Source organism: Petromyzon marinus, chromosome 74 (genome assembly GCF_048934315.1).
Source record: "Petromyzon marinus isolate PM22_M1 ecotype Great Lakes invasive population chromosome 74, UKy_Petmar_22M1.pri1.0, whole genome shotgun sequence".
NCBI lineage: Eukaryota > Metazoa > Chordata > Hyperoartia > Petromyzontiformes > Petromyzontidae > Petromyzon > Petromyzon marinus.
The window spans coordinates 8521905-8535452 of record NC_133740.1 but is presented as its reverse complement, the minus strand read 5'-3'; the positions used below and the strand labels follow the sequence as shown (position 1 = coordinate 8535452).

The 13548-nt window shown below is 54.6% G+C and overlaps 1 protein-coding gene across 3 annotated transcripts in view; it reads left to right on the top strand.

Moving 5' to 3' along the window:
* The window catches only part of DNM1 (dynamin 1), a 73623-nt gene extending 65045 nt beyond the window's left edge, over positions 1-8578 (top strand). For 2 of the 3 annotated variants that reach the window (XM_076056079.1, XM_076056078.1), the window contains one exon: positions 8339-8578. In XM_076056079.1, the coding sequence (XP_075912194.1) occupies positions 8339-8399 (61 nt within the window). In that variant the 3' untranslated portion in view covers positions 8400-8578. Of the gene's footprint in view, positions 1-4053; positions 4093-8338 lie in introns of all 3 variants that reach the window. The other variant, XM_076056080.1, reaches the window with a different exon arrangement.
* The last annotated feature ends 4970 nt before the right edge of the window (positions 8579-13548 follow it).

The following is a 13548-nucleotide window of genomic DNA, read 5'->3' as shown; positions in this document are numbered from 1 at the left end:
CTCCACCGTAGCGCCTTCTCCTGGCAGAGCCAGGGGTGTACGGGCTCCTCCTCGACACCACATCTGAGCGGTGATCCACCAACCCCTCGCCGTTACCGCTGCTTCCTCCGCAACGCTGGCCCAGAGCCAACCGCGTTGGAGCGACTGCCACCACATTACAGTCACACCTCGGTATACGACCGCTTTGGAAGTACAGTGTAAAACCTTGGATTTGCGAGCATAATTCGTTTTGGAAACGTGTTTGTAATCCAAAGCACTCCGTACGTCAGTTGTGTGATCACGTGACGCTCGGCAGTACAAAGCGTGCGCACGTACACTACCCGTGTTGCAAAACCCTCTCGCTCGTTTATCAAATTAATATTTATTTTACATTTTTGCTCGTCTTGCAAAACACTCGCAGACCAAGTCACTCGCAATCCAAGGTTTTACTGGTACGTCGAATTTGGTATACGTCGTGTTTTGACGAGAAAGAAATGTCGTGGGATACGACGCCTTTGCTTGGGATACGAGGCGCTTACTAGAACTTGTATGGGTCGGGATAAGTCACCGCATCCCCGCGTAGACCCCGTTCATGACTGAGACTAAGCGCCGCTCCTCAGTCTGCCTGTACAGTAGATCTCGTTCAGTGCACACCCCTTGCGACAGCTCGTAGGCTATCAACTCCTCTCGGCAAGGTAAAGGGATGTTAATTTTTTTTATTGGTATTTATTTTAATGTATGTATGCATTTTCGTAATAAGTAGTGTCTAAATAATGTTATGCAACCCCATTAATCTATAATATGCCATATAAAATATCATTTTTTATACTCTGGAATGGATTATTTCCTTTCCCTTGAATTCTTATGGGAAAAATTAGTTTGGTATTCGTCATTTTCGGTACGAGTCCTCCTACCTCCTGGAACGAATTAACGACGTATCCCAAGGTACCGCCGTGCCAAGCTCCTCCCTACCAGCCAACCTACCCGCATACCTTTCGCTCTGCCTCCCCGTCTTGTATTCTAGTCCTCGTGCTTATCACACACCGTGAGCTCGACCCGATCCTCTCGCTCTCAGACCTAGCCCTTGACCCCTCGCCCGGCGACTCGACACTGTCCGCTGGCCCTCTGTCAAGTCTGCTGCTGGACGGAGGGCCTTCCCTCCACGCCGCAAAACACAATTTTTAACCGACCGTCTGTGTTGCTTTACATAGTTTCAAAATGTTGCTAAACCCTGTTTGATTTAGTGTGATGCTCCGTCTCTCTGTATCCCCTGGTATATCTGTGTTAATTCCCTCTACTTAAGGTCTGTATATATAAATGCGGTTATGTGTTTCCTCTACCTGATGATGATTGCTTGTGTTGCAATCGAAACGTCGTATATTATGTAATTTTATTTTTTCTTATTTCTACGTGACTTTACCGAAAAAAAACAAAGATTAATTCCTGCAGTCACGAGAGCACCAAATCGTACTTGAGCCATATTGGCACTACAAGACTGAAAGAAAGAAAAGTGTAAACCACAAATGACGAAATGTGCAGTGGTACACCTACAGGGCTGTGTCTGCCCGTGGATCGAGATGATGACGACGACGAGCTCGCGAACCCTAAACCGGACGTTGAACTGGAGTATAAACTCCAGGCCCTACTGGGCATCGTGAACGGAAGCCGCATCCCGGCCTCGAACCTTCTCACCCTCCACCGTGTCCTTGGGGCTCTTAAAGCGGGATGCCGAACTTGGGCCTAACCCTAGCTCGAAGCCTAAGCCTAACCAAGACGCTCACCGGTCGCCCCTTGCCCAAACGCGGACTCCAAACCCGACCCTAAGTCTGAATGTAAGCCTGGCCTAGGCCCTAAACCAGATCCCAAACCAATGGCGAACCCCATGATCCTAAGAGAGCCCTAACCCGGACCCTAACTTCATAACCCTTGACCCCTAGACTCCTATTCAACCTAACCCCAGACCCCTTACCTGTGCCTAACCGTGAGAAAAAATCAGACCCGAACCCTCACGCTGAACCTTGACCCTAACCGTGACCCCCAATCCAGCCTCCAACCAAGATCCTAAACCTTGTGCCTAACCGTTAACCACTAAACTCGTAACCAAGGCTCTAATCCCAAACATCTAAACCTTTGCCCAATCTGGCCCTAACCCTAACCCCTTGGCCGTGGCAGCTGTCCCTCGGTCCCCACGTCATCTCCCCCCTCCTCTCTCCCCTCATCCGTCTTCTCACATCCCTCACTGCACTTGGGGAGTTTATTCCTTGCGCTCTCCCCTCTCGTCCTCCACCCCTTGAGTTTTACTCTCCCCACTCTCCCCTGCACTGTCCCCACTCTCCCCTGCACTCTCCCATCGCTCTCCCCTCTCATCCTCCACCCGTGAGTTTTACTCTCCCCACTCTCCCCTGCACTCTCCCACCGCTCTCTCCTCTCATGCTCCACCCGTGAGTTTTACTCTCCCCACTCTCCCCTGCACTCTCCCACCGCTCTCTCCTCTCATGCTCCGCCTGTGAGTTTTGCTCTCCCCACTCTCCCCTGCACTCTCCCATCGCTCTCCCCTCTCATCCTCCACCCGTGAGTTTTACTGTCCCCACTCTCCCCTGCACTCTCCCACCGCTCTCTCCTCTCATGCTCCACCCGTGAGTTTTGCTCTCCCCACTCTCCCCTCCACTCTCCCACCGCTCTCTCCTCTCATACTCCGCCTGTGAGTTTTGCTCTCTCCACTCTCCCCTCCACTCTCCCATCGCTCTCCCCTCCACTCTCCCACCGCTCCTCTCATACTCCGCCTGTGAGTTTTGCTCTCCCCACACTCCCCTGCACTCTCCCCACTCTCCCCTGCACTCTCCCATCGCTCTCCCCTCTCATCCTCCACCCGTGAGTTTTACTCTCCCCACTCTCCCCTGCACTCTCCCACCGCTCTCTCCTCTCATGCTCCGCCTGTGAGTTTTGCTCTCCCCACTCTCCCCTGCACTCTCCCATCGCTCTCCCCTCTCGTCCTCCACTCGTGAGTTTTACTCTCCCCACTCTCCCCTCCACTCTCCCACCGCTCTCTCCTCTCATGCTCCGCCTGTGAGTTTTGCTCTCCCCACTCTCCCCTGCACTCTCCCATCGCTCTCCCCTATCGTCCTCCACTCGTGAGTTTTACTCTCCCCACTCTCCCCTCCACTCTCCCACCGCTCTCTCCTCTCATACTCCGCCTGTGAGTTTTGCTCTCTCCACTCTCCCCTCCACTCTCCCATCGCTCTCCCTTCTCATCCTCCACCCGTGAGTTTTACTCTCCCCACTCTCCCCTGCACTCTCCCATCGCTCTCCCCTGCACTCTCCCATCGCTCTCCCTTCTCATCCTACACCCGTGAGTTTTACTCTCCCCACTCTCCCCTGCACTCTCCCATCGCTCTCTGCCTTCTCATCCTACACCCGTGAGTTTTACTCTCCCCACTCTCCCCTGCACTCTCCCCACTCTCCCCTCCACTCTCCCACCGCTCTCTCCTCTCATGCTCCGCCTGTGAGTTTTGCACTCTCCACTCTCCCCTCCACTCTCCCATCGCTCTCCCCTCTCATCCTCCACCCGTGAGTTTTACTCTCCCCACTCTCCCCTGCACTCTCCCATCGCTCTCCCCTCCACTCTCTCATCGCTCTCTCCCTTCTCATCCTACACCTGTGAGTTTTACTTTCCCCACTCTCCCCTGCACTCTCCCATCGCTCTCCCCTCTCATCCTCCACCCGTGAGTTTTACTCTCCCCACTCTCCCATCCACTCTCCCACCGCTCTCTCCTCTCATGCTCCGCCTGTGAGTTTTGCTCTCTCCACTCTCCCCTCCACTCTCCCATCGCTCTCCCTTCTCATCCTACACCCGTGAGTTTTACTCTCCCCACTCTCCCCTCCACTCTCCCATCGCTCTCTCCCCTCTCGTCCTCCACTCGTGAGTTTTACTCTCCCCACTCTCCCCTGCACTCTCTCCACTCTCCCCTGTACTCTCCCCTCCAGCCTGTGCGCGTTACCTCTCTGCTCACTCTCTGCTCACTCTCTGCTCACTCTCTGCTCACTCTCTGCTCACGCGCTTCTCTCTCCTTCCAGAATCACTGTAAGCGACCCCTGAGGACCGATAGCACCGCGGTATGTGGCTGCACTCCGCCCGGGAGGTCACGGTCCAGGTGCAGGTCAGGGGTCAGGGCTGCACTCCGCCCGGGAGGTCACGGTTCAGGTCCAGGTCCAGGTCAGGGGTCAGGGCTGTACACTGGGAGGTCAGGGTCCAGGTGCAGGTCAAGGGTCAAGGCTGTACGCTGGGAGGTCCAGGTCTAGGTCAGGGGTCAGGGCTGTACGCTGGGAGGTCCAGGTCAAGGGTCAGGGCTGTACGCTGGGAGGTCAGGGTCCAGGTCAGGGGTCAGGGCTGTACGCTGGGTGGTCAGGGTCCAGGTCAGGGTCATGGCTGCATGCTGGGTGGTCAGGGTCATGGCTGCATGCTGCAAGGTCAGGGTCATGGCTGCATGCTGCGAGGTCAGGGTCCAGGTCAGGGTCATGGCTGCATGCTGGGAGGTCAGGGTCCAGGTCAGGGTCCAGGTCAGGGTCCAGGTCAGGGTCCAGGTCAGGGTCATGGTTGCATGCTGGGAGGTCAGGGTCCAGGTCAGGGTCATGGCTACATGCTGGGAGGTCAGGGTCATGCCTGCATCCTGGGAGGTCAGGGTCAGAGTTCAGGTCAGGGTCATGGCTGCATGCTGGCTGGACGGTCAGGATCAGAGTTAGCAGGATACGAGATGGGTTCTGTATCGGACGTAGTGGCAGTACGGTTGTCTGTTAGTCTGTGGTGCAGTGTTGAGTCTGTGGTGCAGTGTTGAGTCTATGGTGCAGTGTTCAGTCTATGGTGCAGTGTTCAGTCTATGGTGCAGTATTGAGTCTATGGTGCAGTGTTGAGTCTATTGGCAGTGCTGAGTCTATGGTGCAGTGTTGAGTCTATGGTGCAGTGTTGAGTCTATGGTGCAGTGTTGAGTCTATGGGCAGTGTTGAGTCTGTGGTGCAGTGTTGAGTCTGTGGTGCAGTGTTGAGTCTATGATGCAGTGTTGAGTCTATGGGCAGTATTGAGTCTATGGGCAGTATTGAGTCTATGGTGCAGTGTTGAGTCTATGGGCAGTGTTGAGTCTATGGTGCAGTGTTGAGTCTATGGATAGTGCTGAGTCTACGGGCAGTGTTGAGTCTATGGGCAGTGTTGAGTCTATGGTGCAGTGTTGAGTCTATGGTGCAGTGTTGCGTCTATGGTGCAGTGTTGAGTCTATGGTGCAGTGTTGAGTCTATGGGCAGTGTTGAGTCTATGGGCAGTGTTGAGTCTATGGTGCAGTGTTGAGTCTATGGTGCAGTGTTAAGTCTATGGGCAGTGTTGAGTCTATGGGCAGTGTTGAGTCGATGGGCAGTGTTGAGTCTATGGGCAGTGTTGAGCCTATGGGCAGTGTTGAGCCTATGGTGCAGTGTTGAGTCTATGGTGCAGTGTTGAGTCTATGGTGCAGTGTTGAGTCTATGGGCAGTGTTGAGTCTATGGGCAGTGCTGAGTCTATGGTGCAGTGTTGAGTCTATGGTGCAGTGTTGAGTCTATGGTGCAGTGTTGGGTGGCGTGGTGGAGATTTGCCTCTGGCCAGTTTTGCCGCTCCGGTCGACGGTGAGAGACACCGGTGCTGTTCACTGCACATGGTCACCACCACAGACATACGTGTGTGTGTACGTGTGTGTGTACGTGTGTGTGTACGTGTGTGTGTACGTGTGTGTGTACGTGTGTGCGTGTGTGGGGAGCGGTGGCGTAGCAGTTAGCGCTACGAATCCGGCTACGGTCCGAGTTTGATTCCAGCTCACGGCCAACACCGCCAGTGACGATTATCTGAACCGGTCCTGGGCCTGCCCTCGGTCGACTAGGCCTCAAATGAGTCACCTGGTGCATTGTGTAGTAAACATCGCCACTGTGGGAGACAAAGGCGGCCGGGAGTGGTTGGCTGGCCACCCACCCCCTCGTGTGCCACAGTGCCGGTAGCCTTCATAGGCGCTGCTGCTGCTGCTGCTGCTCGCTAACAGCACTTGCCCCAGCAGTCTGTTGAGGCTACACGGGGGATCTTCGTCTTTTGTGTGTGTCCGCACGTCAGGTCTTCCTGCCTGTCTGCCTGCCTGCCTGTCTCTGCACTTGCCTTACTGATGCTTGTTTGTCTGTCTGTGTCTGTCGGTGTGTATGTCTACATGTGTGTGTGTGTCTGTGTGAATATTCATCCGTCTGTCCGCATGCGCTATGTCTACATGTGTGTGTGTCTGTGTGAATATTCATCCATCTGTCCGCATGCGCTATGTCTACATGTGTGTGTGTCTGTGTGAATATTCATCCGTCTGTCCGCATGCGCTATGTCTTCAATCATCCGGTTGTGTGAGTGCATTCTCTGTCCGTCTTGTCCATCGATCCGTCTATCCGTCTGTCCGTCTGTCTATGCGTCTATCTGTCTGTCCATCTATCTGTCTGTCCATCTATCCATCTGTCCATCTATCGTCTCTTCGTCTGTCCGTCTGTCTATGCGTCTATCTGTCTGTCCGTCTATCCGTCTGCCCGTCTCTCCGTCTGTCCGTCTGTCCGTCTATCCGTCTGTCCATCTATCCCTCTGTCCATCTATCCGTCTGTCCATCTATCCGTCTCTCCGTCTGTCCGTCTGTCTATGCGTCTGTCCGTCTGTCTATGCGTCTGTCCGTCTGTCCGTCTATTCGTCTGTCCATCTATACGTCTGTCCATCTGTCCGTCTGTCCGTCTGTCTATCCGTCTGTCCGTCTGTCCGTCTCTCCGTCTGTCCGTCTGTCTGGTTATCCGTCTCTCCGTCTTTCCGTCTGTCTATCCGTCTGTCCGTCTATCCGTCTGTCCGTCTCTCCATCTGTCCGTCTATCCGTCTGTCCGTCTCTCCGTCTATCCGTCTATCCGTCTGTCCGTCTGTCCATCTATCTGTCCGATTTTTCTCTTCATCTCTGCCCCGTCTTGTCTCTCCGCTAAACCATCCGTCTGTTCACTCGTCTCCGAGTCTCTCCGTGTGTCCCCGTGTGTCTGTGTGTCTCCACGTGTCCCTGTGTCCCCACGTGTCTTCATGTGTCCCCGTGTGTCTGTCTCTGCGTGTCCCCACGTGTCTTCATGTGTCCCCGTGTGTCTGTGTCTCTGTATCCCCACGTGTCTTCATGTGTCCCCGTGTGTCTGTGTGTCTCTGCGTGTCCCCACGTGTCTTCATGTGTCCCCGTGTGTCTGTGTGTCTCTGCGTGTCCCCACGTGCCTCAACGTGTCCCCGTGTCCCCACGTGTCTTCATGTGTCCCCGTGTGTCTGTGTGTCTCTGCGTGTCTCCACGTGTCTTCACGTGTCCCCGTGTGTCTGTGTGTCTCTGCGTGTCCCCCACGTGTCTTCGTGTATCCCCGTGTGTCTGTGTGTCTCTGCGTGTCTCCACGTGTCTTCGTGTGTCCCCGTGTGTCTGTGTGTCTCTGCGTGTCTCCACGTGTCTTCATGTGTCCCCGTGTGTCTGTGTGTCTCTGCGTGTCTCCACGTGTCTTCACGTGTCCCCGTGTGTCTGTGTGTCTCTGCGTGTTCCCACGTGCCTTCATGTGTCCCCGTGTGTCTGTGTGTCTCTGCGTGTCCCCCCCGTGTCTTCATGTGTCCCCGTGTGTCTGTGTGTCTCTGCGTGTTCCCACGTGTCTCAACGTGTCCCCGTGTCTACACGTGTCTTCATGTATCCCCGTGTGTCTGTGTGTCTCTGCGTGTCTCCACGTGTCTTCACGTGTCCCCGTGTGTCTGTGTGTCTCTGCGTGTCTCCACGTGTCTTCACGTGTCCCCGTGTGTCTGTGTGTCTCTGCGTGTCCCCCACGTGTCTTCGTGTGTCCCCGTGTGTCTGTGTGTCTCTGCGTGTCTCCACGTGTCTTCGTGTGTCCCCGTGTGTCTGTGTGTCTCTGCGTGTCCCCACGTGTCTTCATGTGTCCCCGTGTGTCTGTGTGTCTCTGCGTGTCTCCACGTGTCTTCATGTGTCCCCGTGTGTCTGTGTGTCTCTGCGTGTTCCCACGTGCCTTCATGTGTCCCCGTGTGTCTGTGTGTCTCTGCGTGTCCCCCCCGTGTCTTCATGTGTCCCCGTGTGTCTGTGTGTCTCTGCGTGTTCCCACGTGTCTCAACGTGTCCCCGTGTCTCCACGTGTCTTCATGTGTCCCCGTGTGTCTGTGTGTCTCTGCGTGTCCCCCCCGTGTCTTCATGTGTCCCCGTGTGTCTGTGTGTCTCTGCGTGTCCCCACGTGTCTTCATGTGTCCCCGTGTGTCTGTGTGTCTCGGCGTGTCCCCCTCCCGTGTCCCCGTCTGTCCCCGCCCATCTTCTGTCCTCCACAGGCGTGCCAACCGCAACACGCAGTCCCAGCCGGAGAGCGCCCTCAACCTCTTTGACATGTGATGCCGGCCCAGCCCGACCTCACCTCCTCCCAGCTCACCTCCTCAACAGCTCACCTCCTCGACAGCTCACCTCCTCGACAGCTCACCTCCTCGACAGCCCATCCACCGGCCGGCTCACTCAGCTCTTCACCGACCGGCTCACTGGCTGGCGTGACTCACCCCACCCCCCACTCCCCCAAACAGCTCACTCACCTCCTCGCCCAGCCACCTCACCAATCAGCTCACGAGCTCATTGGCCAGCTCACCAGTCGGCTCACTAACTGGCTCACCAGCCGGCTCACAGAGACCCACAGACTCATCACACAGAGACCCACAGACTCATCGCACAGAGACCCACAGACTCATCGCACAGAGACCCACAGACTCATCGCACAGAGACCCACAGACTCATCACACAGAGACCCATAGACTCACCACACAGAGACCCATAGACTCACCACACAGAGACCCACAGACTCACCACACAGAGACCCACAGACTCACTACACAGAGACCCACAGACTCACCACACAGAGACCCACAGACTCATCACATAGAGACCCACAGACTCACCACACAGAGACCCACAGACTCATCACACAGAGACCCACAGACTCATCGCACAGAGACCCACAGACTCACCACACAGAGACCCACAGACTCATCACACAGAGACCCACAGACTCACCACACAGAGACCCACAGACTCATCACACAGAGACCCACAGACTCATAACACAGAGACCCACAGACTCACCACACAGAGACCCACAGACTCATCACACAGAGACCCACAAACTCATCACACAGAGACCCACAGAATCATCACACAGAGACCCACAGACTCATCACACAGAGACCCACAGACTCATCACACAGAGACCCACAGATTCATCACACAGAGACCCACAGACTCATCACACAGAGACCCATAGACTCATCACACAGATACCCATAGACTCATCACACAGAGACCCACAGACTCATCACACAGAGATCCACAGACTCATCACACAGAGACCCATAGACTCATCACACAGAGACCCACAGACTCATCACACAGAGACCCATAGACTCATCACACAGAGATTCACAGACTCATCACACAGAGACCCGCAAACTCATCACACAGAGACCCACAGACTCATCACACAGAGACCCACAGACTCATCACACAGAGACCCATAGACTCATAACACAGAGACCCACAGACTCACCACACAGAGACCCATAGACTCGACTCATCACACAGAGAACCACAAACTCATCACACAGAGACCCACAGACTCATCACACAGAGACCCATAGACTCATCACACAGAGACCCACAGACTCATAACACAGAGACCCACAGACTCACCACACAGAGACCCATAGACTCGACTCATCACACAGAGAACCACAAACTCATCACACAGAGACCCACAGACTCATCACACAGAGACCCATAGACTCATCACACAGAGATTCACAGACTCATCACACAGAGACCCGCAAACTCATCACACAGAGACCCACAGACTCATCACACAGAGACCCACAGACTCATCACACAGAGACCCATAGACTCATCACACAGAGACCCACACTCATCACACAGAGACCCACAGACTCATCACACAGAGACCCACAGACTCATCACACAGAGACCCACAGACTCATCACACAGAGACCCATAGACTCATCACACAGAGACCCACAGACTCACCACACAGAGACCCACAGACTCATCACACAGAGACCCACAGACTCATCACACAGAGACCCACAGACTCATCACACAGAGACCCACAGACTCGCCACACAGAGACCCACAGACTCACCACACAGAGACCCACAGACTCACCACACAGAGACCCATAGACTCACCACACAGAGACCCACAGACTCACCACACAGAGACCCACAGACTCATCACACAGAGACCCACAGACTCATCACACAGAGACCCACAGACTCATCACACAGAGACCCACAGACTCATCACACAGAGACCCAAAGACTCACCACACAGGGACCCACAGACTCATAACACAGAGACCCACAGACTCACCACACAGAAACCCACAGACTCATCACACAGAGACCCACAGACTCACCACACAGAGACCCACAGACTCATCACACAGAAACCCACAGACTCATCACACAGAGACCCACAGACTCACCACACATAGACCCACAGACTCATCACACAGAGACCCACAGACTCATAACACAGAGACCCACAGACTCACCACACAGAGACCCATAGACTCGACTCATCACACAGAGAACCACAAACTCATCACACAGAGACCCACAGACTCATCACACAGAGACCCATAGACTCATCACACAGAGACCCACAGACTCATAACACAGAGACCCACAGACTCACCACACAGAGACCCATAGACTCGACTCATCACACAGAGAACCACAAACTCATCACACAGAGACCCACAGACTCATCACACAGAGACCCATAGACTCATCACACAGAGACCCACAGACTCATCACACAGAGACCCACAGACTCATCACACAGAGACCCATAGACTCATCACACAGAGACCCACAGACTCATCACACAGCACATAGAGACCCATAGACTCACCACACAGAGACCTACAGACTCACCACACAGAGACCCACTGACTCACCACACAGAGACCCACAGACTCACCACACAGAGACCCACAGACTCACCAAACAGAGACCCACAGACTCATCACACAGAGACCCACAGACTCACCACACAGAGACCCACAGACTCATCACACAGAGAGACCCACTGACTCACCACACAGAGACCCACAGACTCACCACACAGAAACCCACAGACTCACCACACAGAGACCCACAGACTCATCACACAGAGACCCACAGACTCACCACACAGAGACCCACAGACTCATCACACAGAGAGACCCACAGACTCACCACACAGAGACCTACAGACTCACCACACAGCGACCCACTGACTCATCACACAGAGAGACCCACAGACTCACCACACAGAGACCCACAGACTCACCACACAGAGACCCACAGACTCATCACACAGAGAGACCCACAGACTCACCACACAGATACCCACAGACTCACCACACAGAGAGACCCACAGATTCAACACACAGAGACCCACAGACTCACCACGCAGAGACCCACAGACTCACCACGCAGAGACCCACAGACTCATCACACAGAGACCCACAGACTCATCACACAGAGAGACCCACAGACTCACCACACAGAGACCCACAGACTCACCACGCAGAGACCCACAGACTCATCACACAGAGACCCACAGACTCACCACACAGAGACCCACAGACTCACCACACAGAGACCCACAGACTCATCACACAGAGACCCACAGACTCACCACACAGAGACCCACAGACTCACCACACAGAGACCCACAGACTCATCACACAGAGACCCACAGACTCACCACACAGAGACCCACAGACTCATCACACAGAGAGAACCCACAGACTCATCACACAGAGAGACCCACAGACTCACCACACAGAGACCCACAGACTCACCACACAGATACCCACAGACTCACCACACAGAGACCCACAGACTCATCACACAAAGACCCACAGACTCACCACACAGAGAGACCCACAGACTCACCACACAGAGACCCACAGACTCACCACACAGAGAGACCCACAGACTCACCACACAGATACCCACAGACTCACCACACAGAGAGACCCACAGACTCATCACACAAAGACCCACAGACTCACCACACAGAGAGAACCCACAGACTCATCACACAGAGAGACCCACAGATTCGCCACGCAGAGACCCACAGACTCACCACACAGAGAGAACCCACAGACTCATCACACAGAGAGACTCACAGACTCACCACACAGAGACCCACAGACTCACCACACAGAGAGAACCCACAGACTCATCACACAGAGAGACCCACAGACTCATCACACAGAGAGAACCCACAGACTCACCACACAGAGACCCACAGACTCACCACACAGAGACCCACAGACTCATCACACAGAGACCCACAGACTCACCACACAGAGACCCACAGACTCATCACACAGAGACCCACAGACTCACCACACAGAGACCCACAGACTCATCACACAGAGAGAACCCACAGACTCATCACACAGAGAGACCCACAGACTCACCACACAGAGACCCACAGACTCACAACACAGATACCCACAGACTCACCACACAGAGACCCACAGACTCATCACACAAAGACCCACAGACTCACCACACAGAGAGACCCACAGACTCACCACACAGAGACCCACAGACTCACCACACAGAGAGACCCACAGACTCACCACACAGATACCCACAGACTCACCACACAGAGAGACCCACAGACTCATCACACAAAGACCCACAGACTCACCACACAGAGAGAACCCACAGACTCATCACACAGAGAGACCCACAGATTCGCCACGCAGAGACCCACAGACTCACCACACAGAGAGAACCCACAGACTCATCACACAGAGAGGCTCACAGACTCATCACACAAAGACCCACAGACTCACCACACAAAGACCCACAGACTCATCACACAGAGAGACCCACAGACTCACCACACAGAGACCCACAAACTCATCACACAGAGACCCACAGACTCACCACACAGAGAGACCCACACACTCACCACACAGAGACCCACAGACTCACCACACAGAGACCCACAAACTCATCACACAGAGACCCACAGACTCACCACACAGAGAGACCCACACACTCACCACACAGAGACCCACAGACTCACCACACAGAGACCCACAGACTCACCACACAGAGACCCACAGACTCATCACACAGAGACCCATAGACTCACCACACAGAGACCCACAGACTCACCACACAGAGACCCACAGACTCACCACACAGAGACCCACAGACTCATCACACAGAGACCCATAGACTCACCACACAGAGACCCACAGACTCACCACACAGAGACCCACAGACTCATCACACAGAGAGACCCACAGTCTCACCACACAGAGACCCACAGACTCATCACACAGAGAGGCCCACAGACTCACCACACAGAGAGACCCACAGACTCATCACACAGAGAGACCCACAGACCCACCACACAGAGAGACCCACAGACTCACCACACAGAGACCCACAGACTCTGCTGTGTCAGA